The 27,253-nt window shown below is 32.6% G+C and overlaps 4 protein-coding genes across 4 annotated transcripts; 1 reads left to right on the top strand and 3 right to left on the bottom strand.

Annotated features, from left to right (window-relative positions):
- Window positions 1–598: 598 nt before the first annotated feature.
- On the bottom strand, window positions 599–1,235 carry LOC115724510 (uncharacterized). The gene has a single exon (XM_030653805.2). It carries the CDS (start codon window positions 1,095–1,097, stop codon window positions 756–758), a length of 342 nt encoding a protein of 113 aa, XP_030509665.2. The 5' UTR covers window positions 1,098–1,235; the 3' UTR covers window positions 599–755.
- Window positions 1,236–12,228: 10,993 nt separating this feature from the next.
- On the bottom strand, window positions 12,229–16,161 carry LOC133038980 (uncharacterized). The gene has a single exon (XM_061117709.1). It carries the CDS (start codon window positions 16,159–16,161, stop codon window positions 12,229–12,231), a length of 3,933 nt encoding a protein of 1,310 aa, XP_060973692.1.
- Window positions 16,162–21,805: 5,644 nt separating this feature from the next.
- Window positions 21,806–24,337, top strand: LOC115695912 (cysteine synthase 2). Its single transcript, XM_030623007.2, has 6 exons — window positions 21,806–22,104; window positions 22,263–22,337; window positions 22,919–23,062; window positions 23,146–23,496; window positions 23,576–23,811; window positions 23,901–24,337. Exons 1-6 carry the CDS (start codon window positions 21,895–21,897, stop codon window positions 24,124–24,126), a joined length of 1,242 nt encoding a protein of 413 aa, XP_030478867.2. The 5' UTR covers window positions 21,806–21,894; the 3' UTR covers window positions 24,127–24,337.
- A 1,591-nt stretch (window positions 24,338–25,928) lies between these two features.
- LOC115724558 (senescence-specific cysteine protease SAG39-like) lies at window positions 25,929–27,198 on the bottom strand. Its single transcript, XM_030653865.2, has 2 exons — window positions 26,648–27,198; window positions 25,929–26,560 (listed from the first exon to the last, which is right to left on the bottom strand). Exons 1-2 carry the CDS (start codon window positions 27,078–27,080, stop codon window positions 25,965–25,967), a joined length of 1,029 nt encoding a protein of 342 aa, XP_030509725.1. The 5' UTR covers window positions 27,081–27,198; the 3' UTR covers window positions 25,929–25,964.
- Between the last annotated feature and the right edge of the window lie 55 nt (window positions 27,199–27,253).

Raw genomic sequence — 27,253 nt, 5'->3', positions numbered from 1 at the left:
TATTTTCGAATTTTAACATATATCAAATCATGCTTATATATATTTAAAGTGGTTAAAAATAATCCTCTTTTAAAACTTTCAGAAAATAGTGTATTACGTGTTAAAAATAGAATTTGATAAATATTAAAATTTAGAGAGTATAATTTAGTACATAATTAATGAATTATAAAATTGAATGAAATTAGATAAATATTCTTAAATTCAACAATTTTAATAGTTTAAAAATAAAAAATAAAAAATTAAAGTGACATAATTTAGTACACGACAACAAATTTAATACAAAAATTCTAGTTGTTCTAATTAGACAGATAAAAAAATAATTTTTTTAGCTTAACACAAAAGTCATTTTCAAAATTGTCATATTACAAGGTTTTTTTCTTCATATATATAAATATAATTAAAAAAAAAAAGAAATTTAACATAAATTAATTTCGTTTTTGCCAAAAATACCAAAAATTCAGCTCACTTCATTGTTTGCTTTACGTAAGAATAAACTAACCTTAACCTACGCTCAACCACAGACGATCAGTAATGATGCGCACTACACACACGGCGTAAACTAATCCTCATCAACATATCTCCAAATAAATAAATAAAATTAAAAAAAGAAAAAACTGAAATTATTATTATTTCTTCTCAGATTTACAGTAAAGAAGAAAAAGGTTATATCAAACTACAAAGGAAAGAAAATCTCAAAAAGAAGAAGAAGAAGAAAGAGTTACAGGTAACTTTTTTGATGAGCTTTTACTATATTTCTACTCATCCTTCGATGACGAGCTTTCTACAGTCGTTTCAACCTCATCGTGGTGGTCGTGGTCGTGGTCGTGGTTGTGGTGGTGGTGGAGTTCGGATTCTCCGGCGACGTAATCGAGGAGACCTTCGCCGGTTTTATCTGATGTGGCCGGAGGTAAGGAGGTTTTAGCGAAGACGAGTACAGCGATGAGGAAAAGAGCGGTGGAGAGAAGAAGTGGCCAGAAGTAAGCTAAAATGGTGAGGAATTTGGGAGCTATAAGGATGAGTGTAGTGATTAGGGTGAAGAGAATGAGTGTTATCAAGATGTGGAACTTGAATCTCATCAGTTTTTGCTGGATCTCCATTATCAGAAAAAGTAAGTTTTGTTTGGTTGGAGAGAAAATTTTGGTTTGGATTTTGGGAATTTTTGTGTGAAATGAGAAAATGGAGAAAGAAAAAGTGAGTGAAAGTCTTTCTCTCTCTCTGAGTCTCTGTGCAGAGATTCTCTGAAGAGTTTGTTTAGTGTTTATTTGCTAATTGATCCTTTTTTGGGTTTAGATTTACTTTTTTAACCTTGTTATGTGATGGGTGGTTTTTGTTTGTTGATGGAATTTACTAAAATGCCCATCAGCTTTTTGGTAAGTGAATTTTTGACTTAATTTGTTTTAGTTTTGTTCATTATTGAAAACAAAATTTCAATGGTTTTGTTTTTGGTTTGTGATTTTTGTCAATTTGTGTTTGATGGTTTTTTGTGTTTATTAGTGGATGGTATTTTGAGGGAATATAACAATAAACTTTTTACATTCAATGAACAATAGGTAGGTTGAAATAATTTTTTATAATTCAATACTGCAAATCGCATTTTACTTAATCATATTATGAATAGTTTTAAGTTGTATAATTATGCATTTGTAAACAATTTTTACGATGTGAACGATTTGATGAATACCTTAAGTAGTGTTAGATAGTAGTCATCGAGTTTGACATATGATGATAACTTATACTTTTACAAAATAGATATTATAAGGCTATTTCCTTTTTAATTTGACAAGTAGTAACTCTACTATTATTGGGTTGATCTCTACCCGGGAGGGTCTCGTCTGCAGCAAAGTGTATTGGCTTCTTGCATAACAAGAGGATGTTGCGAGTATTGCGTCACGAGATGGCACAAGAGGTTGCACATCGCGAGAGGGGTCCCATGGTTCTTGCATAGCGAGACAATTCTTGCCCTTGTGTGTTTCTTACTCGTTGCGTTTAGCTGGGTAATTTTCGCCCAAAGGACCAACACTTAACTTATTCCCCTTTTTGTTATTTCTCCTTATAATCTTGGTAAACAATTGATGTTATTTTGAAGATGATCTCTTCACTTCTTATATAATTGTGTGGTAAGTATAAGCAAGTTAGGTTGTAGTTAAGGTTTTTTGGAATTCAAAATAAAAATTTAAATACCCTTAAACTCATATATTCTCATAACCTACTTAGTAAAAGAAATAATTTCAATAGTAAAACTACAAGTGCTTTTATCATTATTGATTTATCTTTTCTTCTTATTTTTGTTAAATATATATAAAAAAAAAAAGTGAGATGCACAACAAAATAACTTAAGTGAGATTTTCAAAAGAAATCATTCTTAAATGTCGTTTGTTTCTTATACATGTCATACTAGTAGTCTAATGTTACGGACTCATGCTTTTTAACATGAGTTCAAAAGTTTAATCTCAACCTAAGATTACAGTTGTATATATTAATATAACAATTTGTACTCTTTTTTAAGTGAAATTGTATATAATTAGATCGAATTTAGATCAACTTAAAAATATTAAATGTGATTTAATAAACATGTTTTTTTTAGAAATTTTTACACCAAAAATACAAGGGAATTACACACTTTATTACATATAAACCTACACACGGTCAAATCAACTTTTTTACCTTTTCTCAATATTTTATTACACATATACCACATACACATCACATCTATGCACCAGTCACGTCAACTCACCTATCAACCATCATGCATCCCTCAATCACTTCCCTCTCTCTTTTTCTTTTGTTTTCCTTTGATTTTTTTATTTCATTTCAGTTTTTTTTTTTTTTTTGAAATAACAAATAACCTCCATTGTTGAACCTTAACTCCCCACGATTCCTCAACCATTTTCCCTCTCATTTTTGTTCTTCAAATTTTTTTCAACTCCCTCTAAACCATCCCATAACATTTTTCTCTCTTTCTTTTTGTTTCTCAATCTTTATATAAAATGGATGTGACCCGTTCTTCTTCATCTCCTTCTCCTGTTCAAAAAAAAAATTCAAAATGGGTTTGAAATCACTAGCTAATAAAGCTAAGGGAAAACGTCCTTTTATTGAGGAGGAAGACTCTGATTTTGCTCCTCCATTAACGAAGCGTGGGAGAGCTCCTCCTAAGAAGAAAACAAAGGTCCGTGTGCAAGAAAAAATGGCTGAAGATGTTTATGGGAAAAACAATAATGTTGGTGTTGCTGTTCGAACCGAGGTTTGTTTTCAGTTTCATTTTCGTTTCCCCCCAGTTTAAACATTTTCTTGTATTTCCATTTCATCGTTTTGGTTTTTTTTGGTTTGTGATATTTTAGGTTTTTCATTTTAAAATTTCGTTTGGTTTTCTTTGGATTTTTAGGACTTTAATTTTCTTTAATCAATTTTATTTTGTTCTTGGGTTTGGCATTTTAGTTTGTTTCTTATTAGTTTCGTTTCATTTTTGTTGTGTTTTATGTTCTGTTTGTGTTTCTAGTTTTTTTTAGATATTTTGAAACATTTGTTTTTGTTTTAGTGTCTCTAATCAGTGGGTTTTAGTTTTTTTTTTTCTAGTTTTTTAATAGTTTAATATGTTTATGTATGATGTGTTTTGGGAATATTATTAGGTATAGTTGTTTGCTGTTCTTTTTTAAGTAACAATTCGATTTAGATGTTTGTAGTTTATATTCGTAGAGTTGTTTCTGCTTGTCAGTTTGTTTTTAGTTTTTTTATAGTTTTATTATAGTTTGTATACTTGTTTATTTACAATTTATATATATTGCTGTTAATAAACTATAATAAAACTAAAATGAAACTATTAAGAAACGTTTAAATTTATTTCAGAAACTAACTATTTCTCAAAGTGTTTTCTCCTTTTCTTATTTCCAAAATAAATTCTTGCAAACAATTGAATTAAACTAATATAAAATAATGATGCAACTGTAAATCAACTTGAAAAGCCACAACACTTAATTCAATTTAATATAGTTGTGGTCATTGTGCTTTTTCATCAGTTTTATTTGAATCAGATCAATTGAATTAATAGTTGTATTTTTCTCGTTTTGGTTTCATTTTGGTTGTTTTGCAGTTTTGAAACGAGCGCGTATTTTCATCTTTATGGTTCGCTCTGTACAGCTGAAGGCTTAGTGCATGTGGTATTTTTGTAAATATTTGTATGTGGACTGTATAAATGTTTAATGGGCCGGCCCAAAGTATTTTTGTAATTTTTTTTCCTTTTTTGTATTTTTTTGTTTTTTTCCCTTTTTTTTATAGAAACACTTCATAAAAATAATTGTCTTCTTTACAAAAGATTTGAAATAAGCATAAGTGCAATGATTAATTTAATGTATTTTTTCAATTATAGAAACCAAATTAGTAGAAAGAAATAACAAACTCAAAGAAAAAAAAAAACATGCCCCATTTTGAAGTGATGTAAAAAGGGTAAAAAAGTAATTTGGATGGACGACCCACAAATATTTGTCGTTTAAGTAAAGTTTGTCGTATGCATGAATGAGTTTTGAAAATGGTCTTCTGAATCTGATTTAGCTTTAACCAAAGTTTTTGTTTGTTTATGGAGGCAAGGATAAGATCTATCACATGAATGAAGCAGTAATACAAAGCCCAAAAAAGTTATTCCAATTAAGAATAATTATATTCCAAAATCCCATTTTTATATTTCAACATTTTAATTTAAATAATAGTTTTAGCATTATGGGTGTTCATTACTTTTTAATGGTTATTAATTATATAATATATAGTACAATGCTATTTTTCTCTTTATTCAGTTAATATTTTATTATATGTCATAAAACTAAGTTTTGAATTAAACAATCATTTTGGCTTATTCAATCTCTAAAAATAATAAGAATAATTACATAAAATATTTTTTTTATATAAAAAATTACATTTTTACGTTTACGTTTAATTTTTTTTTTTTTTTTACATTTTTACAATTTTCCATAAAAATAACATAAAAGCAACAAGAAAATTACATGAAAATAACAACAAAAAATAACATACAGATAACAAAAAATCAACAACAAATTAACAAGAGTACAACATAAAACGATCGTATTTTCTGTAAATAAAATAAAAAAAATCGTAAAAATATTTAAAATTCCGTGAAATCGTATTTTTGTAATTTTGTTTTTGTTTTTGTGTATTTATGAAATTATCCCATAATAATATTGTTTTAACAAGTTACTTTCTTTGAATCTCATCGGGTCGTGGGTTGCAGACTATCTTCAAGCCTATCATTTGAGAACACCAATGATGCTTCAGGACCTCTCTAACAGTAGCTGAATTTGGTGACTGATCTTACTGTCAAATGGACCCCCCGCCTAATGCCGTTGCCAAAATCAATATGCATGCTGCCATCGACAATACCAAGAAGACTTGTGGTCTTGGCATGGTCGTTAGAAATTCTTCCGGAGATGTTCTTGCCTCTGCCGTCTGGTTAGTGTCAGGTATTCTCTCCCCTGAGATTGCTGAGAGCCTTGCTATCAGAAATGCCTTGTCCCAATACATCACTCTTGGTCTCACCAATGTTCAACTTGACACCGACTGCAAAGACAAAGAAAGAGGGGGTAGGTCTCGTTGATCTTTTAATAATCATAATATTTTATTCGTCTAAATCTAAATGATAACAAAAAAAGGATCTTTTTTCAGATGTTTCAAAAAACTCCAGTTTCATTTTTTATGATATTTTTAAGCTTAATAATTCTCTTGTTTTAGAATTTTCGTTAGGTTTAATTCTTGATGATATTAGATCGCTTTGTTCTTATTTTTCTGTTGTGAGTTTTAATTATTGTCTAAGATATGTTAATATTGTTGCTGATTCTCTTGCCAAGCTTGCTCTATCTAGTTCTACAAGTATAGTTTGGTGGTCTTACTACTCAAGTTGTATTAGAGACCTTATTTTAGCTAATACCTTGAATTAATGAATTCTTGTAACTCTTAGCCCCTTTGAGCTTTATGCTCTTAGGTGGTGTTCTCAAAGATTATTTTCTAGAAGAAAATATTATTTTTATTGGTAAATAGTTAAATATTAAATTTTTATTTAATAGTTGTGATTAGTTTGATAAATTATGATAATTGAATATCTGAAATTAATACAATACATTCTTTTAATGTAAATTGAACAAGGCAGAAACTAATCATTAAAAATTGCTATAGATGATATGATATGATGTTTTTCTTTTGAAAGATATACATGATGTGAATTTGAAGCAAGAAAAACTGTAAAAGAATTCTTGGAGAATTAATTAATTGTTATATTGACAAGTTATCTAATTGGGTTTCCCAAAGATAAGTTCATAACTATTATTATTCATTTGACACACTAACAACTCAAAATAGTTGATTTTGTGTATGGTAGAATATTTTTTTTTACTTGGGGTCATTATAGCTTTAAAAGTTAAATATTTACTAGGGACAAACTTTATATAGATATTAATATTATTGAAAAAAAACTAATATAGTCATGCAGTGACAATCTTTTTAATTTCAGATGAAGAAAAATGGCCTAAAAGATCATTCAAAAATCCAAAGTGTATTGTGGTCATCAAAAGTGTAGTCATTTCAATGCATGGTTCATACATTATCAAAGGACATGCCATGTGGAGAAAAAGGTGAAGAAAAATTATCATAAATTCTTTGTTTTATTTAAATAAATTGTTATAAATATTTACTAATCTATTTCAAAATTTATAAGTTTTAAGTAAATAATAATAAAAAAAGATGACATTGATAAATTCAAAGAGATAGTAACAAAAGTATTTGGTATCATTAAAATTATAGGGATATATCTTCTTTTTTTTTTCTAAAAAAAAAAAATATGTAGGTATATATTAAGGGCCACTCCTGAATTTTAGGGAGTCTTAGGAAAATAAATATTTTTGAATCCTTATTTAGAATAAAATGTGATATTTTTTAAAATTAGTATAAAAATGTATAATTTTAAAAGAGAAAAAATAAATTTTGGACTCCTGGGCTAGGTGGGCTCTAGGCACATGCTTAGTCCGCCTATGTCCAGGAAGATGAAAAGTTAAAGAAAATTATACTACATACCTTTTTAAATTGATGCTTTTAATTTTTACTCTCTTTTTAAAAATCTCTTATGTTACCTATTTTTTTCAATTATTGAACTAATTTTACCCATATCATTTCACAATATTATCCGTTCTTCTTAAACTAAAATTTTGTCTCAACTTTCCTACAAACCTACTCATCTATCTCTAAAGAACATAATCTATTATGTTTAAAATTGCCTCTTAATTATATTAGAACGTAAAGGTAATTTGAGTACCATACTCATAAATGAGATATATTCAAATTAAATTTTATTGAAATGTAAATTTAATTAATGCATATAAGGAAAAATATTCTTCAACTTCTCCCCAAAAGTTACATACTAAAGGCTTACTCTCCAACATGATAAAGAGTAGCATATCCAATATGTTGTTGTAAAGGACGTGCCTATACTATGAGGGCATACCTCATACTCAATGCCTCATGGCTCCACTCATTAACATGGTACTCACTATGTCTTCTTCGTTGAGTTACAAGTACTTAGAGACATGTACATGGAAAGCTTCATCAAAGTCATAGCATCAACAAGACTAACGGTTATCACCACTAAGTTACAACATAACACCAGCATGCCAAGTACCAGGCCGCAAGTACTCAAGCCGCATACCCATTTCGAGTACTCAGAAGTCATGCTGAGTGCTCTACGCTGTGTACGAAACCAGCGATGCCTTATCAAATTTCAAACCCATGAGTGGTTAACAACCCACAAAAATAGCAGGATTATTCTCCTCAAGAATTGAGCTTCAACCAATTTCGAGGAATAAGGGAACCCTACCTAGTTTAAAAATAAAAACTCAATCCCAATCTCTTTCTTTCAGCCTGAATCACAATTTCTAAAGAAGATACTCATATAATTCTATACTCTACAAGCTATTCATCCCGTTATCGACTAAAGATTTATTATTTTCTTTGTGTTTCGTTCTCTTCACCAAACACCACTTATGATTTTCATCAACATAGAATTGGGATCATCGTCACCGCTCTAATAATTGAGATATCCAAGATCTGATTAAGAAGAGTCTTCAAGAGGTAAGAGAGTTCTTCCATTTATTGGTGTCAATTTTTAGGTTATATCAAGAGATATCGTTTTTATTTTTCTAACTCTCACAATATTGATGTGATTCTAGCAATCTTGGTACCGTTGCAAAGATAATTTGATTCTCTAATGTTTCATGAAGAAATTGTTCACCCGTTCGACGTTATTTTATGTCAAAAATTAGTATCTTCATACTGTTATTGTAATTCATTTTTTTTCTTCATATTCACAGTTGTTTATTGAGATTTTCGAAAACTGATTATGTAGAGCTTAAGAAAATAAAAGATATTCAACAACAGACAAATATATTTTTTTTACGTAGTTCAGACGTTAATGATCTTTAGTCCATGAGACAATAGTATTAGCCTCTTTGGGCAAATGTTTAGGTACGCCGCCAGGAAGAAACCCAACAACGATTTCAGTTTATGCCATAACCCGACATTCACATGTTACTGCTATCCATACCTAATAAGGTACGCCACCAAGAAGAAACCCAACAACGATTTCAATCTATGCCATAGACTTTCATTCTCATATCACTGCTGCCCGTACCTAATAAGGTATCGCCGACAAGTATATCGCATCACCAAACCAGGTGAGCCCGTATATTACATTCATAATATCATCACATTATCATTGCCTAATCAGGCAATCTTTTCATTACATAACAATAATAACCGTATCTTAATCCCAATATCAATCAATTCTCAACAATATTATTTGTATTACAATATAATATGCTATGCAGTACAATAAACTTTTCTTACCTTTAATCCAAACTCATGCATGTCTATCAACCAAAGTGGAAAAATATCCCCGATGATCTCGACCCTATGTCACAAAAACGGTAAATCAATAAGTGTTTATTCCAAAACACTACTTAATACTCGCGTAAGATAATCTAGGATTTTCTACCAAATCCCGCGGTATAAATACACTAAAATAAAACTTATATTTTAGCTCTAAAACATACACCATATTGTAGAGCTCGTCACAAGATTCAAAATGGTGTATAAAACGTCCAAAACGGACACCGGAGTGAAAAGCTATGACAAAAATGTGATTTCTAATCTCTCAAGAATTTCCAAAAATGGTGAATTACGAAAATCCCAAATTTTACACTTACCAAAACACTCCCGAAACATATCCAAATCATTCCAAACTTCACATGACACATATATACCACATATACTACAGTCCTAACGTAACCGAAATTAAAAGCGAGCCCTTAAACGGAAAATGCAATTAACGTTCGAACTAAACTTTAAAAAGTTCCAAACTCGATTCCTAACTCAAAATTACCTCAAATTCAACTAGTAAACATCGAAACTAGTCCCATAGCTACCAAAGAACCATTTTATGAAGTTAGAATCTCCATAATCACTCTAAATCACAAAGCCACTGCATAAAATTAATCGTTTTTACCTTAGAACGAAACCAATCCTTACCTTAATAAGCTCTCCTTTTTTTAATGATTTACTATCCCGCTACTACCGGAGCTTGAAATACTAGGTTTTGGGTTGAAAATCAAAGAAAATAGAATAAAGGAGAAAAGATTTCGTCGCACCGATAGAGAGAGTTTCGTCGTTCTTTCATTCTTGAGTTTATCAACTTAATATATATATATATATATATATATATATATATTACTTAAATGATATATACGTTTTTTAAAATATAATACATAATAATAAAATTTTTATTATTAATAGTTATCTTATCATTTTTTAGCCACTAAAAATCTCTAATTTTAAGGGTATTTGGTCCACTCTGAGTACCTCAAAATACTCTAATATTTCTAAAATTAATTTATCTCAATAATCCCATCAATATTACTAACTAAAACTATTATGACATTTTGGCCTCCAATCGAGTTTATATGGTTGTCGAACTTGAAAATATTTTTATTTCACGAATAATTTATATTATATCTACATATTTCAGTTAAATCTCTGTAATTAATAAATTACGATTATTTATCCACTTATAGCAAAATTTATAATTTATGCTAAACTAAGTTAGCAAGATCATAATCTTACTTATTACTACTTAATTAACCCATAATATATAATAAATCTTAATTGTTTATAATTAAGTTTTCGGGATATTACATAGCATTTGACTTTTCTTTTTTTTTTTTAGAACGATAAAATTTTAATGGTGTTTGAATTTTCTCTTGGTTGTCTCTAATTTTGTATTATAACATTTATTTATGCTTTGTTGTCACTTCTGACTTCTTTAGTATTAAAAAGACTTGTTATAGCATTCTTCAATATTGGGGTTCTTATGTCAATTTCATAATTATTTTAATAATCTTGAATTATAGACATGATGTTTCATTGTGTAGCTCTAAAGTAACACTTAGTTAACTCTGACTTTTTCTTTATTTAAGTTGCAGCTTGGGAGAATGAATTTTTCATGTTAAATCAGTGAAGGAGGAACATCCTGATAAGCTCTGTGACAGTGTGAAAGACTTACTTAGCTCAAGATCCTAACAAAGACAAAGCAATTCCTTTCAGCTTTTCCAACAAGTGGGATTTTGTTTTCTTTTTTAGTATTGGGGTTGATATAGTTTTTTTTTTTTTTTATGTGTTAATCTATTATTGATTCCCTTGTAATTATTATGAAATATTATTGGAAAAGTTGAGTCTACATGCTTAATTTTTGTTTTTCCTAGCTATTCGGTTGATATGAATAATGAAATACTAGTGATGAGGAGAGAAGAGAATAAGAAGAATAAGCTTGGATATTAAGTTGTTGGGTAGAACATATCATTATCTCATATACTTCTATAGATATAGAAGTTTTTGAAGTTCATATATGCTATTTGATTTTCTTTAGTGATCTTACAATTCAAGGGAAGCTAGATATTTGCTTCTAATTAAATTGTTCCTTTAACTAATTGATGTTCTTCCTTCTTGGCATATAGTGACACTGAAATAAGTTACATTTGTGACAAATGTCACTAATTTAATAAATGTCACTTAAGGTTAGAAATTGTAACATTTTCAAATGTCACTAAAAGTCAAATTTTGGTGTAGTAAAAAAGATAATTAAAATTACTCTTTTAGAATAATAACAAATATTGGAGGACATATAAAATCAAACGATCACATTTATAAAGTTAAGTATGTGTTAAATGGTTATTTACCATCAATGTGGGTTTTTTTTTTTACAAAATTACTCACAAAAGGCCAATACTCAAGGGCAACTCCAATAGACCTTTATAAACTTAAAAATAGTGAGATTTCAGCACAAAATTCTTCCAACCATATGGTAAAAGGCATCATATTAATGAGTTTATTTACAGTGTTCCACTAATATTAGTGGTGCACTGTAGACCACTATATAATTTTTATTTTAGTTTATAAATATTATATATTATTTATAATATATCTTCTTGGTGTTTCATATGTTTTTATTATATTAATAAAATAATGAAGAATATATATTTTAGTGTAATATTTAGTGTTGTGATTAGAATTGAAAAAATTTAATGTTGAAATTATACTTTTTTAGTTAGTTCAACATTATATTTAACTTTTACCATTGAGATGACCTTAGCATCCTTCAATCTTTTACATCATTCATACAATAGACAATTCAAGCTTAGATTATATTAATGAAGTCTCAATAATCTTTGAATTTGAGTTCTATCACAACCTTAGTCATTATATCTAAAGGAATAGTAGACATCTACATGGCTTGTTCTTGCATGAAAGATTTGTTATTTCTTACTAAATAAATTGCACTCTGAATATCACAAGTCACCTTAATGAGTTTTTGTATAAAGTACTATTCTTCAAGTAAGCTTTGTAGCTAGCTTCCTTAGCAACCTTTATACAGGGTTGGTCTTGAGTTCAAATGAGTTATAGAGAAATTTTTTTTAAGCCTTTTATTATAAAGATAAATAGTATTTTTAAAAATTATTAAAAAAATATGTATATTTTCTAAAAAGTAATTTTTTTATTTGGACCCCTAAAATAAATGGGCCCTAAGCGGCCCTGCGTCACTAACTACCATATAGTTTACTTATGCGCTAGATTAAATATTTTTTTTTTTGAAAGAACTTTGACTTCATTAATTAATAAAAGAGATGGGAATCACAAGGGATCTCCCTCCCCTTGATACAAACATGCTAAATCACTAGCTAGCCTAGCTTTCTTAGCTGCACCATCCGCCACAACATTTAAACTACGGTTGATGAAGAAGAAATTACAAACTTGAAAGTTTTTAGAGACATTAACGATTGAGTAAAAAATACTAGCTATCCTCCAATCCGGAACTTCAACAGAAGTTAAAGATTGGACTGCAATATTGGAGTCTGACAAAATATGGATCTGGTGCCACCCGAGTTCGACTGCCCTGTTCAGAGCAAGAAAAATTGCAGAAAATTCTGCCCCCAGCGCCGATTGAGCTTGGATCTTCTGAGCTTTGACGAACCATGTGCCATTGTGGATGTCCACGCTTACTGCTGCAATGCCGGCACCTCCTTTAACCCAAGAAGCATCTGAAAATATTACATTACAGGCTCTTGCTACAAGCACCTGGGGAGGTAGATTTTCAGGCGAAATCCTGGCATGATTAGTATCTAAGTTCGAAGGAGATGGAACGGTCTGAAGGTTCCGAATCTGCAATTTAATTCTGTCCAAAGCAGCTACAGCATTTGCAGATGTGTTCCGAATGCATAAACCATTCCTTTGTTGCCAAATCTCAGAACAAATACAACCAATAATGTTCAGAAGCTCACTTCTACTCATACTGTGGTCCTTAAAAAGATCAATCAAAGAGTCCATTAAGTTTATGAAGTCATCTGCAGGGATGTCTTCAATTCTTAAGGGTAAGATACCCCCAAACCAAATGGCCCTTGTGAAACTACACTTCCAGAATAAGTGCATCACATTTTCTTCCTCAGCACCACACAAAGAACAGACTTTATCCTGCAGAAAATGTAACCGACTCTTAATAGGAATTGCATCATTAAGAATCCTCCAAAGAAGAACTGAGACTCTAGGATGAATTCCGACATCCCAAATCCTTTTCCAAATCAATTTTACTTGATCAAAGTTCTGAGCATTCTCCACTAGATAAGCGCCTTTAACAGAGAAAGATCCTTTTTTATTATTCTTCCAAAAAATCTGGTCTGAGTGAGGTGAAGGAATTCTCGGGATATTGATGATACGATTCCCCATTTCAATACCAAAAATCTGCAAAATAACTTCCTCATTCCACGCATTTTCAATAGAGACGTCTCCCAAGGTTTTGATGGTGTATCCTCTACTTCTTAAGGCATGCATCAAAATTGTGAATTCTTGGTATTCCAGCCATGGAATCCATGGTTGATACCAGAAGTTTATCGAATGACCCGAAGCTGCAATTGAGATGGAACCTTTAAGGATCGTTTGTCTAGAGTCCAAAATGCACCTCCATTGAACAGAATCACTACTTCTTGGCTTGACACTCCAAAAGCTTTCATGTTTGCAATATTTAGCAAGTAAACATTTAACCCAGGGACGACCTTCCTGATTAGCAAGACTCCACGCCAACTTTGAGAGTAAGGCTTGATTCATGTCTTCACACTTTCTTAAGCCCAGACCCCCCGAGACCTTAGGTTGACATATCTTGTCCCAAGCTTTGAGTGCCACATACCTGCTCTTTTCCACGTTTCCTAGCCACCAAAACTTTCTCATCAAGGAATCAAGTTCACGACAAGTTGAGAGAGGAATTTTTGAAGTAGACATAGCATACACTGGCATAGCTGAAGTTACTGACTTGATTAGAGTTAAACGCCCTGCGTATGAGAGGAGCTTCATCTTCCATCCTTCCAACTTTTTCATCAAACTATCCTTGAGCCTCTTGTAATCTTCCTTTTTCCTTCTCTTGAAAACAAAGGGATTACCCAAATGTCTTTCATCACCACGCACTTGGTCTATATTCAGTATACTCAGGATTTGATCTCTCCTTCTGCCATTGAGATTCTTGGAAAACAAGATGCTTGATTTAGGCTTGCTACACTTTTGACCCGACCAATCCTCATAGGCTGAGATACAATCAATCAACTTCTTTGCTTCCGATTCGTTCGCACGAGCAAAAAGAATCGTGTCATCGGCGAACATGAGATGAGAAACTGGAGGGGCTGAATATGCAATCTTTATTCCATGAATACCTCCTCCCTCCTCCTCTCTACTAATGAGCTTGGAAAGAACCTCCTGACAAAGGAGGAAAAGGAACGGAGATAACGAGTCTCCTTGACGAAGACCCCGTTGAGGCTTCAATTTCCTAAGAGGACAACCATTTAAAAGAACCGAATAGGAGACACTTGTCACACAAGCCATCACGAGTTTCTTACTTCTATCATCAAACCCAACAGCGGTGAGAACTTTTTCAAGAAATCCCCACTCCATTCTATCATAAGCTTTATGCATATCAAGCTTCAACGCCATAAGGCCCCCAAGACCCCTTTTGTTCTTTATTTTGTGGATGATTTCCTGTGTAAGTATGGATGATTCCGCTATCCACCTTCCAGGAATAAAGGCAGATTGATAAGGTGAGACAAGATCATTCGTAAGTGGCCTCAATCTATTAGATAAAATTTTTGCAATAACTTTGTAGGAGAAATTGCAAAGACTTATCGGTCTAAATTGATCCACACTCATAGGAAAATCCACTTTAGGAATAAGACAGATGAACGTGTTGTTAAGCTTCGGATGCATGTTACCACTTGAAAAAAATTCCTTAACTGTGTCACAAAGATTCGAACCCACAATATCCCAATACTTACGGAAGAAGCAACCTGAGAAACCGTCTGGGCCCGGGGCTTTGAGAGGATGTAAACTGAAAACTGCTCCTTTGATTTCAGCATCCGAAGGAATATCAGCAAAGCTCTCATTAGCAGTAGTGTCAAGCTTTTTATCAAGCAGGCCTATTAGATCATCCTCAAGGTTCGGATTAGAGGAGGTGAAAAGATCTAAAAAATAGGCATTAATGACCTCCGCAATGTGTTTCTTGTCTTTCCACACTCTTCCATCCTTGTCCTTAATAGCCCAAATATTGTTCCTTCTTTTCCTAATGACAGTAGCCGCATGAAAAAAGCTCGTGTTTCTATCTCCCAAAGAGAGCCAAGTCTCTCTAGATTTTTGTCTCCACATACTCTCCAATTTAGCCCAAGAAGTCGAAAGTTGAGAGTGAATTCTAGCTTCTTCAACACTGAGAGCATCCGAGAGGGGTTGGCTTTGAATCCACTCTAATTTGTTCTCCAGTTCTTTTATATACCTTTCATCAGTACCTACCAAGTTCTTCTTCCAGCTTTGAAGAGCTGTCTTCGAATAATGAATATTTCGGATAAAAGAGGCAGTAGCATTGACCCCAGAGGACACCCAGACCGTTTCAATTTCCCTCTTGCACGAAGCTTCCCAAGACCAAGCTTCAAAAAAATGGAAGGGAATAAAACCTTTAACAGCAAACAAGTGTGAGTCAAGAATTATGGGCGCATGATCCGAGACTGAAATAGGTAAGTTCCTAACTCCTGCCGAAGCGAAGTTCATCAACCACTCAGGAGAGCATATGGCTCTATCAAGACGCTCTCTTATGAGACCACCAGAGAAGCGGTTGTTTTGCCATGTGAACTTATTGCCTATAAACTGAAGATCCACACTACCAGTATTTTCCATAAAATTCCGAAGCCATCTTGTGTCATTATAGGAAACTTTACGACCTCCAACCTTCTCCTCCTGACTGTAAATGCAATTCAGATCGCCTAAGAGTAACCAAGGCAATTGACACTGAGAAATTTCTTCTTCCAAACACGACCAAAACGTCTCTTTCACTTCTGAATATGGGGTGCCATAGACCGTATAAAGCTTCCAATGTAATTGGAATTGATAATCCCAAACAGTGGCTTCAAAAAAGCCTTCAGCAAAGTAATTAATGACTAAATTAATATTGTTATTCCACATCAAACAAGAACCTCCTGCCAGACCGATTGCTTCCACACAAACGATATTAACAAAACCCAACTTCCGAGCTAAAACTTCCATGTTAATTCGATTAACTTTATTTTCCATCAAAAACACACAATCCACCTTAAACTTACTAACCCAGGCCTTGATAGCTTGGGTTGTCGGGTCTCTCGCGAGGCCCCGACAATTCCACGATAAGCACTTCATGAGGATGGGGGGGGGGGGGGGGGGGGGGCTTGATAAGGGCCGCCTCCTCGCCCATGGGAAAAAGTTGAGAATTTCCATCTTGAACATCAACCAAGCTTTCAACTTGAACTTCAACCAAATTAAGGGAATCTATAAGGTTACGTTGAGAAGCTTCGGTGGCACTAGAAGGTGCCGCACTGCCATTGTTTTCCTTCGAAGCCACTTTAGAACGAGAGCCCTTCCTTCTACGCTTATCATTCTTAAGGGAAGAAGATGAAGGTCCTGAACCCATCTTAAAGGACGAATTGGGGGCAGGGGAGAATACTGGGAGTTCTGGGATTTCTTGAGAAAATTCTATAGTATTTTCCTCAGTATGTTGGACATAAGGGATCAAGGTCAAGCTTGCTTTTCTTTTACGAGGTTGGGGGCAGGGGTGAATTAATTCTGTGACATCAATTGGGTCATGGAAAAGAGTGGGGATTGGTTCAAACTTATCCACTGGGGGTGGGCCCATTAATTCCTCAGCTAATCCAATTTCTTCAGCATAAATGGGCCAAGGAAAATGGGTGGGCTCAGGATGTTTATGGGGTTGTCTTGATTGGCATAACTCTACATGGGCTTTCTCAACCATTTGGTCATAAGTTGGCCCAATATTGGCCATAATGGTTGTGAGAATACCATTGTCTGCAGGGTTTGGAGGAGGTCTAGAAGAGTATTTATTTAAAATGTCAATATCAGAGGAAGTACTATTGTTACCTTGTATTGATCTTCGCATGGCTCTAGGGGACACAGATCTGGTTTTCCTTCCTTTTTCGAAATTACAACGGCTAGAAACCCTGAGACCAGAGCTATTATCCTTTGGATGCAGACTTGCTTTTTCTACAACTTTCAAATTCTTACCCAAAATGGCACCTGGGCTATTGCTATTGACTCTTATCACTTTCTTTACAGGTCTGATGCTAGCTGTATGATGCAGGGGCTGGTCTTCAACAACATCAGAGACAGGTCGCTTTCCTGAGGCTTTGGATCTTGGGTCAGTGATCGGAGGAGCTCTCGCCGGCGAGGAAAATCTATCCTTGCTATCTCTGAAAAATTCTAGTTGATTCCGAGTGTTGAAGCAACTAAGGACCGCTGTTTCTGCCTTCATCCATGGTCCATAGGCGGGAACTGCATCGCCTTGAGGAGGAAAGGCATATGCAGTTGAACGAAAGCATGATTTTTTGTCATGACCAAGGTACCCACAATTGTAGCACAGTTTGGGTAGCTTAAAGTATCGAAATTGTATCCATTCTTTCCTTCCTCTTTTTATGTCAAGGAAGAAACCAGAGGTGAGTTGGTGGCCAGTATGAATTTCTACTTGGAACTTGAGGAAACCCCTTCTAGTGACTGTCTTTTGATTAGCCAAATCGCTTCCTACAAATCGCCCAGCTTTGGCAGTGATTGTGCGGACATTGACTCCATTAAGGTATGGTGTGGGCAGACCAGAAGCCATGACCCAAAAAATTGCCTTCCCCATGTCCGTATTGAACCAATCTCCATCTTCAGGCCATTCCTTAACTATAAGAAGTTTTCCATTAATGATCCAAGGTCTGTTTCGGAGGACAGCGGCACAGTCCTCAGGCTTGTCGAAAAAAATACCCCAAAGGCCAGGTTTCATTGTTTTGAATTTCCAGTAACCTTTAAGTTTCCATATTTGATTAAGAATGTCTCTGAGTCTAGTTCTGGACACACCCTTGCCGTCAAAGAAGCTAGCTAAAACAGCAGAGTTAACGATATCGGCAGTTAGCTCGAAATCAGGTTCTAACTCCAAGGTCATTGACTCCAGGAAGTTATTACGAAGAACTTCAATATCCGTATCTGTATTCACGGTATTATCGTTATTAGCAGGCTCCACCAACTCCCCAGCAGTCTCATTATTAGTATCCTCCATAATAATCTCAGGTTGTTGGGGTAGTTGGGAAGGAATCTCATCATTCACAATAACTGAAGGGGCCCCATTCATGGAATCAGATTCCACTGGGATTGAGACACGTGATGGAAGAGTAGTATCCCCCATAACAGCACAAAACAAAAGACAAAAAGGAGCTTGTAGAGAACAGAAAACGAGAGGATATTTAACAGGCAGTGGAAAGTTGAAATGATGGGAGACAAAACGATCTTTGTGATCTATGGAACAGTAGAAAAGAAACTACTTGGACAAAAAAACCAAACAGTGGAAAGAAAGAAAAGATGGAAGACAAAGCTAGCTTTGAAAGCAATGGAACAGTAGAAAACAGAGCTTACTAGACCATGAAAAGGGGACTTTCACTCACTTAACCAAAAAGGAGAACTAAACAGGCAGAGGAACAGAATGGGAAAATGGGATTGATCAGCCAGTAAAAGATATCAATGGTGAAATTTTTTTTCCGGTTGACATTGAGTCAAAGTTGGAAATTCCAACACTCTCACTTGAGAGAAAAAAGATCTCTAATTGTACTCCAAAGAGACATATGTTTCGTTATATATATATGAGGGTTTTAGTGAGAAAAGTTTGTTTGGAATGCATATGGATAGATTAAATACTTGTTGACTGCAAAGTAGACTTCTAATTTACTGGTACTTTTCAAGAGTGAAAATATAATCAGTAGTTGAGCGATACTTGTCTATCTCATGCATAGTTAGAAATTGGAATTGTGATATTGAACTACACACCGACCAACTATCTCATTTTGTTCAAATATTAATTAGCATATACAATATTTGACATATTAAACCTAATACACATTATTGTATACATTAAGGTGCTTTTTGGTAACATTTTTATTTTTTAATTTTTTAATCACAAAATGAAAGTAAAATTTTTGTTTTTAAAAATTTTGTTTTTGAAAAACAAAAATGCGTTCTGTAACCACTTTTGTTTAAGTGTGTTATGTAAAGTTTATTTTTATTTTTATTTTTTGATTTTATTTACGTCAGGTCTAGGTTTGGGGTTGGATTTGGGTTCAGGTCATAAGGCCAGCTTCAGCGCCAAGGCTGTGGGGGGATTTGAGTCCGAGTCTGATCAAAGTCCAAAATATTGATTAAGAAAAAAAAACTGTTTTAAAAAATATTTAAAGTGACTTTATTTTGTTTTTAAAATTTTGATTCTCAATTAAAAAATTAAAAAGTAAAAACAGTTTTCTATAGAACATGTTTTTGAAAAATATTTTCACTTTTTTAATTTTAAAAATAGAAAACTAATTAAAAAAATGTTACTAAATGACACCTAAGCTAACAATGTGTTCGGTATACTATTTTCAAAATCAATGCTGCAAAACCCAAATTCAAAAACCCAAAAGTTCAATTAAAGTAGTTGTTGAGAGGGAAATTTTGTAGAGAATGATGTTGTATTTTGTGGATGTTCGAGAAACTATAACACTTCATTATAAAGATATATATGTGCTGTTTGGTAACACTTTTGTTTTTAAATTTTTTAATCACAAAATGAAAGTAAAATTTTTGTTTTTAAAAATTTTGCTTTTGAAAAACAAAAATGCGTTCTGTAACCACTTTTGTTTTTCAATTTTAAAAACAGAAAACAAAAGTGTGTTCTGTAAAGTTCATTTTCATTTTCATTTTTTGATTTTATTTACGTCGGGTCTAAGTCTGGGGTCGGATTTGGGTTCAAGTCAGAGGCCGGGTTCAGCGCCAGGGCCGTGGGGGGATTTAGGTTCGGGTTATGATCGAAGTCCAAGATATTGATTAAGAAAAAAAAACTGTTTAGAAAAATATTAAAAGTGATTTTTTTTTTGTTTTTAAAATTTTGATTCTTAATTAAAAAATTGAAAAGTAAAAACAATTTTATAGAACATGTTTTTGAAAAATAGTATCACATTTTCAATTTTAAAAACAGAAAACGAATTAAAAAAGTGTTACCAAACGATACCATAATTTTTTGATAATTAAGTTATTGTTAGATAATATAACAAGTTTGTTTTCAAGTTTTCCAAAAAATCCATCAATGTTTGTTAGTTGATCATTATTGCTACACATATGAGCTGAGTAAGCATAGAACTCATTTTTTAAGGGTATATATAACTTACTTATCTCTCTTATATTAAATATATTTATTTAACGGAATATATTAGTTTAAATTAAATAATTTTTTTTTTTCACTAAAGTTAATTGCTAAAACTAATACGATTAAATTAATTAATTTTTTTTAAAAATAGTTTTAAATATTTAAATTTAATGAAAAATATCTATAAAATTAAATATGTTTTATATATATTTTAAATTTAAATTTGATATTAATTCAGTTAATTAATCATACTTTATAAACTATTTAAATGCATTTATTTATTTTATTATTTAATAGTTAAATATATTTTTTTATAAATTAAAAGTTAAATTAAATTTATATATTTAAAAAATATAATTAAATTATATTAGATTTGTTAATTTATAATTAAGTAGTAATTTTGATTATTATTTATTATCCTTTGAGTCGAGGGGGCCTGTAATCCAAATAGTTAGAGCATCACCAAGGAGGCATCAAATTTGGTGATGCAGTAGAATTAGCCCTCCAACGTAACATCAAATTTTACACTAAATTGCTGTGTGTGCTACAGTGCACGGCATATATGTCGTGCACTGTTCACACGACATATTTTTTTTTTTTTTTTTATAACTAATTTTTGTATATGTCTATATTATTAATTGTATTTATTAAATTACAATGTGTCTTTTTAGTCTTTTTTTTTTATTAAAAAATTAATATAATAATAAGGAATATTTTTTTAGTGTAATTTTTGGTGTTGTGGTTGGAGTGAAGATAGTTTTTAACATCAAATTTGGTGATAGTGTGACACCATATTTGATGAGCTCCTTGGAGATGCTCTTAGATTCAGTCGCTTTATGTGGTTCTTAAATTGGCCATGTTCTATAAGTTTTTTTTAGCTTTTAAAATTAAAAAATAAAAAATTATTTTCTAATTTAAAAGCACTTATAGAAGAACTAATAATTTTTTTTGAGTAGTTATTTTTAAAATTAAAATAATTTACATAATTTTAAATTTATTCAAATATTTTAAAAAATATTTTTACAAAAAAAATATTAGAAATTCTATAATGCACACCCTTAAAATGAATATATTGATGCACCCTTATTTATTTTAGCACCTGAAATAATTTTTTAGTCAAATTTTTTCTTATGGTCATGTACGTTATATTTATTTAAGACATCTTGCAAAATTTTAAGAAATTTAAAAAAGTTTAACACACCGAAAAATACGTTCAAACAGTGTATTGCACGTGTGACTACTTTATTTTATACGCGTGTAAAATAAACTGTTTGAACATTATTTTCTATATTAGAAATTATTTTGAATTTCTCAAAATTTTGTAAGTTATCTTAAATAGCTATAACGTACATGAATATAAAAAAAAAATAGACTAAAAAATTCTTCTAGATGCCGAAACAAGTCAAGGGTGTATCAGTACATCCCTTTTAAAATATTTATATAATAATTATCCGTAAAAATAACTCAAAACTTATGTTTTAACAGGTTTAACGAAACAGATATATTTCGATTTTACATATAAGCCCTTAAACACAGACATATTTACCAATCGAGCTCCAAATTCGCCACCACCATTGCCACCGCCAATGGCGCCTGTGAGAACCACTGGAGCTATTGTTGCGGCAATCTCAATCGTCTTCGTGGCATCTCTTTTCGTGTGCAACCTAAAATCCAAGTCTTCTTCCTCCAAAAAAAAGACCAAACTTCAGAAAAAATCAACAGAGGGTTTAATCGGTGCCATTGGTAACACTCCTCTAATTCGAATTAATAGCTTATCCCAAGCAACTGGCTGCGAAGTAAGAAACTAGGGTTTCTTTTAATTTCGATTATTGACTGTATTAGTGTAATTGTTTATGTATAAATTATCTGGTTCTGTTCAAAATTTTAATTTTTTAATGAAATTGAAACTGTTTTTTTTATTGATTTATTGATTTGATTTACTGGGTTTGTTCAGATATTTGGTAAATGTGAGTTTTTGAATCCAGGAGGGAGTGTGAAAGACAGAGTTGCAGTGAAAATTATTGAAGAGGTAATTCATTAGTTGTGTACTTTGCTTTATTTGTTTTACTTAGTTCATATTGTAAATTTAGTCTTTCTTTTTGTTTCAACAAAATCTTTAGCAATCAAAGTTGAAGGAAGAGATTTGGTGACCTTTTAAGTGTTTCTTTCATAGCTTTGTTCCATAGAATCTAAATGACATATGCAATGAGTTACTGATTTCAAACTTGAATTTAAAGAGATGACCTTTAACTATGTTGGTTTTGGTATATTTGAGATCATATCTTGTTACTTCTTATTAGTCTTACTAGTATAACTCATTAGATTTTATGGAGGCTGAGTTTTCAAGTCCTTAGTGGCTGTGTTCAATGTTTTTAAGTTTGTGTCTGATACTTAAGACTCTTTTTGGTTGGCTAGTTAGGATTATTTATTAGTCTAGTCTATAAATTCTGAGAGTTAAGTCTTGTTGGGGGGTGGTGAATTTTGTATGAGTTATTTAGAGTAAAATATTACTCGGGGATTTTGTATCTCATCTTGCTTTTCATAGTTCTTTCAAAAACTGCATTGTGTACAAGTGTGTATCTTATCTTTTGTGCATTTTGGAATGTGCAGGCTTTAGAAACTGGAAAGCTTGCTCCTGGGGGGGTAGTAACTGAGGGGAGTGCCGGAAGCACCGCCATTAGTCTTGCTACGGTTGCTCCTGCTTATGGTTGTAAATGCCATGTGGTTATTCCAGATGATGCTGCCATTGAGAAGGTATTTCATGTAACAACTGTATTTAACTCTTCACTTTACTTTGTTTGTTGTGGGCTTTCTTTCATGTGTTAATATCTTTATAGTCTCAAATTATTGAAGCATTGGGAGCCACTGTGGAAAGAGTAAGGCCAGTGTCGATTACTCACCGAGACCATTATGTTAATATTGCAAGACGACGAGCTTCCGAAGCTAATGAACTAGCATTGAAGCTTACTAAATCAGAAGAAACTGATGGGGAGAACAAGAGTTCCTTTCTCTCGATGAATTGTAAAGGAGGTTTTTTTGCTGATCAATTTGAGAATTTGGCAAACTTTCGTGCTCACTACGAAGGTACTGGACCTGAAATTTGGGAGCAGACAGAAGGAAACTTAGACGCGTTTGTGGCTGCAGCTGGAACTGGTGGCACTGTGGCTGGAGTTTCCAAGTTTCTTCAGGTATAAGAATCGTAGTTTTATTGATATTGAGACGTGTTTTGGTGAAGTTTGATATGCGAATCATATGATTTTTCAACAGGAAAAGAATCCAAATGTGAAGTGCTTTCTGGTAGATCCACCTGGTTCTGGTTTGTTCAACAAGGTAACTCGGGGAGTGATGTACACTAAAGAAGAGGCTGAAGGAAAAAGGCTAAAGAATCCGTTCGATACAGTAACCGAAGGCATTGGAATCAATAGAATAACAAAGAATTTTATGATGGCGAAACTTGATGGGGCTTTTCGTGGCACCGATATGGAAGCTGTTGAGATGTCAAGGTAAAGTCCATACTTGTCATTGATATTTTCTCATGTAAAAGTACCAATCTTTTCCATTGATAATGAACGTTCTCTTGAACTTTGATCAGGTTCCTGTTGAAGAATGATGGGCTTTTCTTGGGGAGTTCTTCGGCCATGAACTGCGTCGGAGCTGTTAAAGTGGCAAAGTCTATTGGTCCTGGTCACACTATTGTAACCATATTATGTGACAATGGGATGAGGCATTTGAGCAAGTTTTACAATGCTGAATATTTGTGTCAGTTTGGTTTGACACCAAAGGCCAGCGGATTAGAGTTCATGGGATTCCTGAAATAAGATAAGAACCATTTTCTTGACACCTTTTGCCTCAACATTATAGCAATATCTCCAAATTTATTCTACAGTTCAAAAGTATTAATTTTTAGATTCTTGTAAGTTTAGTACTATATTTAGTGACAAATCTCTAGATTATTGTAGAAAACTCATTTGTCTACTAACATTTTTGCTATCTAAGATTTTAGTTGTAAAGAATGGAAATTTGGCATTATGATTGGTGTTTACTTTTACTTCTGCTTAAAAGGAATTGTTAATTAAGAGAAGGCCTTTCAATAAAAATGAAACCTCCTAATTAAGCTTTTGATCCAATTTGTAATAAAAGTTCTCGTTGTTAGGATTGTTAATTTTCATGTAAAGACTTGAATAATATTCAAAAGAATTGCTTGTCTTAATTGGTGCAAAATAAATGAAGAGTAAAACCATTTATTAAAGCTACTAACCACTACTAATAAAGCTTAATTGTATATGTAAAACTTTCTTTTTCTTAGAAAAATATCACAAAATAATTGGTAGTATTCAGAAGGAGAAATTATGAGTCAGTCAATTTGGAGAAAAGTCAGTTGTTCTATAGAAGAGTAATGCTATACACCCAAACTACACAACATATTACATACAATGATGTGAAGAGATATTAGTCATTTATAGGGACCACATCACTTTTTATTGTGTGGTTAATTGTGTGTAATTTGGGGGTGTCTGAGTCATTATTCTTTATAGAAATGTTATGATCATCTTTTTAAGTCAGGACTCTTGAATGAGTCTTGTGCTTATAATGTTATTATCAATATGGAAAAAAATACTTGTCATATCATTTATAAGACTTTTCTTATAAACAATAACAAGTCAATAAAAAAAGGAAAATAAAAGTACTTAAGTGCTCCTGCTAAGCCAAACAATCTACTCATCTTTTACAACTTATTATCATTCTTAACAAAAAAATGAAGAATCGTTTGCGATTCCTCACTCATGTTTAACTTCTTGATCATGTGTTGTTGCTCTAAAAACCGTTACATAGCCATTTTATCTATAAGGTAAGATATATATATATATATATATATATATATATATATATATATATATATATTATGGATGTAGTATGAAGAATCTAAATACAATATTTTCGTTTTCTTTCCTAATTGCCTATTTTAAATATGTTGTATAAATGCTAATCATTTTCCTTAATGAAATAAAATGGTTATTACCAAAGTGATGGAGAGAAACAAGACTTCATTTCTCTGTTGATGAATTTGAAAACCTGGCATACTATTTTGTTCCTAAGGTATAAGAATTGTAGCTTCATTAATGTGGAGACATGTTTCAGAGAAGTTTGATAAGCGAATCGTATGATTTTGAAGGCTAAATAATCCATTCGATATAGTAATTGAGCACAACTGAACCAATAGAATAACAGAATTTTATGATGCGAAACTTGATGGGGCCTTTCGTGGCACCGATATGGAAGCTGTTGAGATGTCAACGTCAGTTCATACTTGTCATTGATCTTTCCTTATCATTATTATTGATAATGATAAATGCTAAGAAGTACTTTAAGGTGCCAAACACTACAAGATGTAAACATCAAAATTTAAGATTCTATGAGAAATAAGAGTGCCTTATAATTGTGATGAGTACATTTTTAGTAAACTATAGTTTTCTTTTTTTTTTTTTACCAAAGCAAACTAATAGACAACTATATAAGCAGAAGTTTGACATGTAAATTTATATTTGTATAAACAATAATATTAAGAATTACATTCATGTATGACTTTAAGGTAGGTAGTCAACATTCATTTTAGCCATCATAAATTTTGTTTTATACATATAATTAATATATTTATTTAAGCAACAGTAGGATATGAAGCTTCCATAGCGATGCCACAAAGACCTTCTTCAGCATCCACATCCCTCTGCATCCTAATGTAACCATTCTCACCCCAACTGGAACCCCAAGAATTCTTAACCAACCAATACTTAGTACCATCGTCTGTAGTTCCATATCCTACGGCTGTGACACCATGGTCCAATTGGGTTCCACATTCTCCGGTGAAGATACCACTTGAGTACAATTGGAACTCAGAACCACCAGCATCAATTGCCACTGAGATTGGTTGGTTGGCAACGGCTTTTAACAATGACTTCTCACTATTGGCTGGCACATCTTCGTAACCAGTTATTTTGGCAGCATCAGAAGATGAGGACTTCTTGTTACAAGTGGCGTCAACTCCCTTGTAAGGATAGTTGGCCTCTGTGTTTAGGCCTCCATTGTCAATGATGAACTTGAAGGCGTCATCCATGAGTCCTCCCTCGCAGCCTTGGTCAGTGCCATTTATGTCACAATCTACCAATTCTTGTTCAGATAAGGATATCAGCTTTCCTGTAGACAATTGTGTGATTCCTTCCGTGGCAGCCACTGCAGAGAACGCCCAACAACATCCTGAAAAATATATATATTCATATCACATTAATATTAGCAAATATTATATATCTACATTCACAGGCACTATTGTATTCATGTAATTACCACATTGACCCTGGTCCTTGACTGGAGTGACAGCTCCCTTCTTTCTCCAATCCATACTAGACGGAACTGCAGTCACACTTTCATACTTGAATGGAGTGAATTTTGGAACACTAGAGGAATTTTTGTAACCATTACGAGAGGCTCTGAATTCCTCATTGGTAAGGTCCACAAATTCATTGACCCCTAGCTTGTACAATTTGTCCCCAGCTTTATTAAACGACTCAATGAACTCCACATTTTTCTTAAATATTTGGAAGCGAATTTCCTTTTCAGCGTCATCTTTGTAGGTGCGACCATAGCGAGCCATCCACTGCTCATGTTGTTCTGACATTGAAGCATCATTCAATGTTCGACATTGGGACTGAGAGAGCCACATGGCTAACACTAACACTAAAACTAGAGTTGTTGATGCCATTTGAAATCTATAAGCCATTATTACTTGCTAGTTTGTGTTATGGTTATGAACTTTTTTATGAGCTTGTATTAGAAATGAGAAGATGGTGTATTTTGATATGGAGACACTTTGGTTTATATAAGAAAATAAAGTTGTATATTAATTAGCATACAAACAGTTTACATTTCAAGATTATAATATAGTCCCTTTGG

This window comes from Cannabis sativa, chromosome 6 (genome assembly GCF_029168945.1).
Source record: "Cannabis sativa cultivar Pink pepper isolate KNU-18-1 chromosome 6, ASM2916894v1, whole genome shotgun sequence".
NCBI classification, from domain to species: Eukaryota; Viridiplantae; Streptophyta; class Magnoliopsida; order Rosales; family Cannabaceae; genus Cannabis; species Cannabis sativa.
This window is presented reverse-complemented; position numbering and strand designations above follow the sequence as displayed.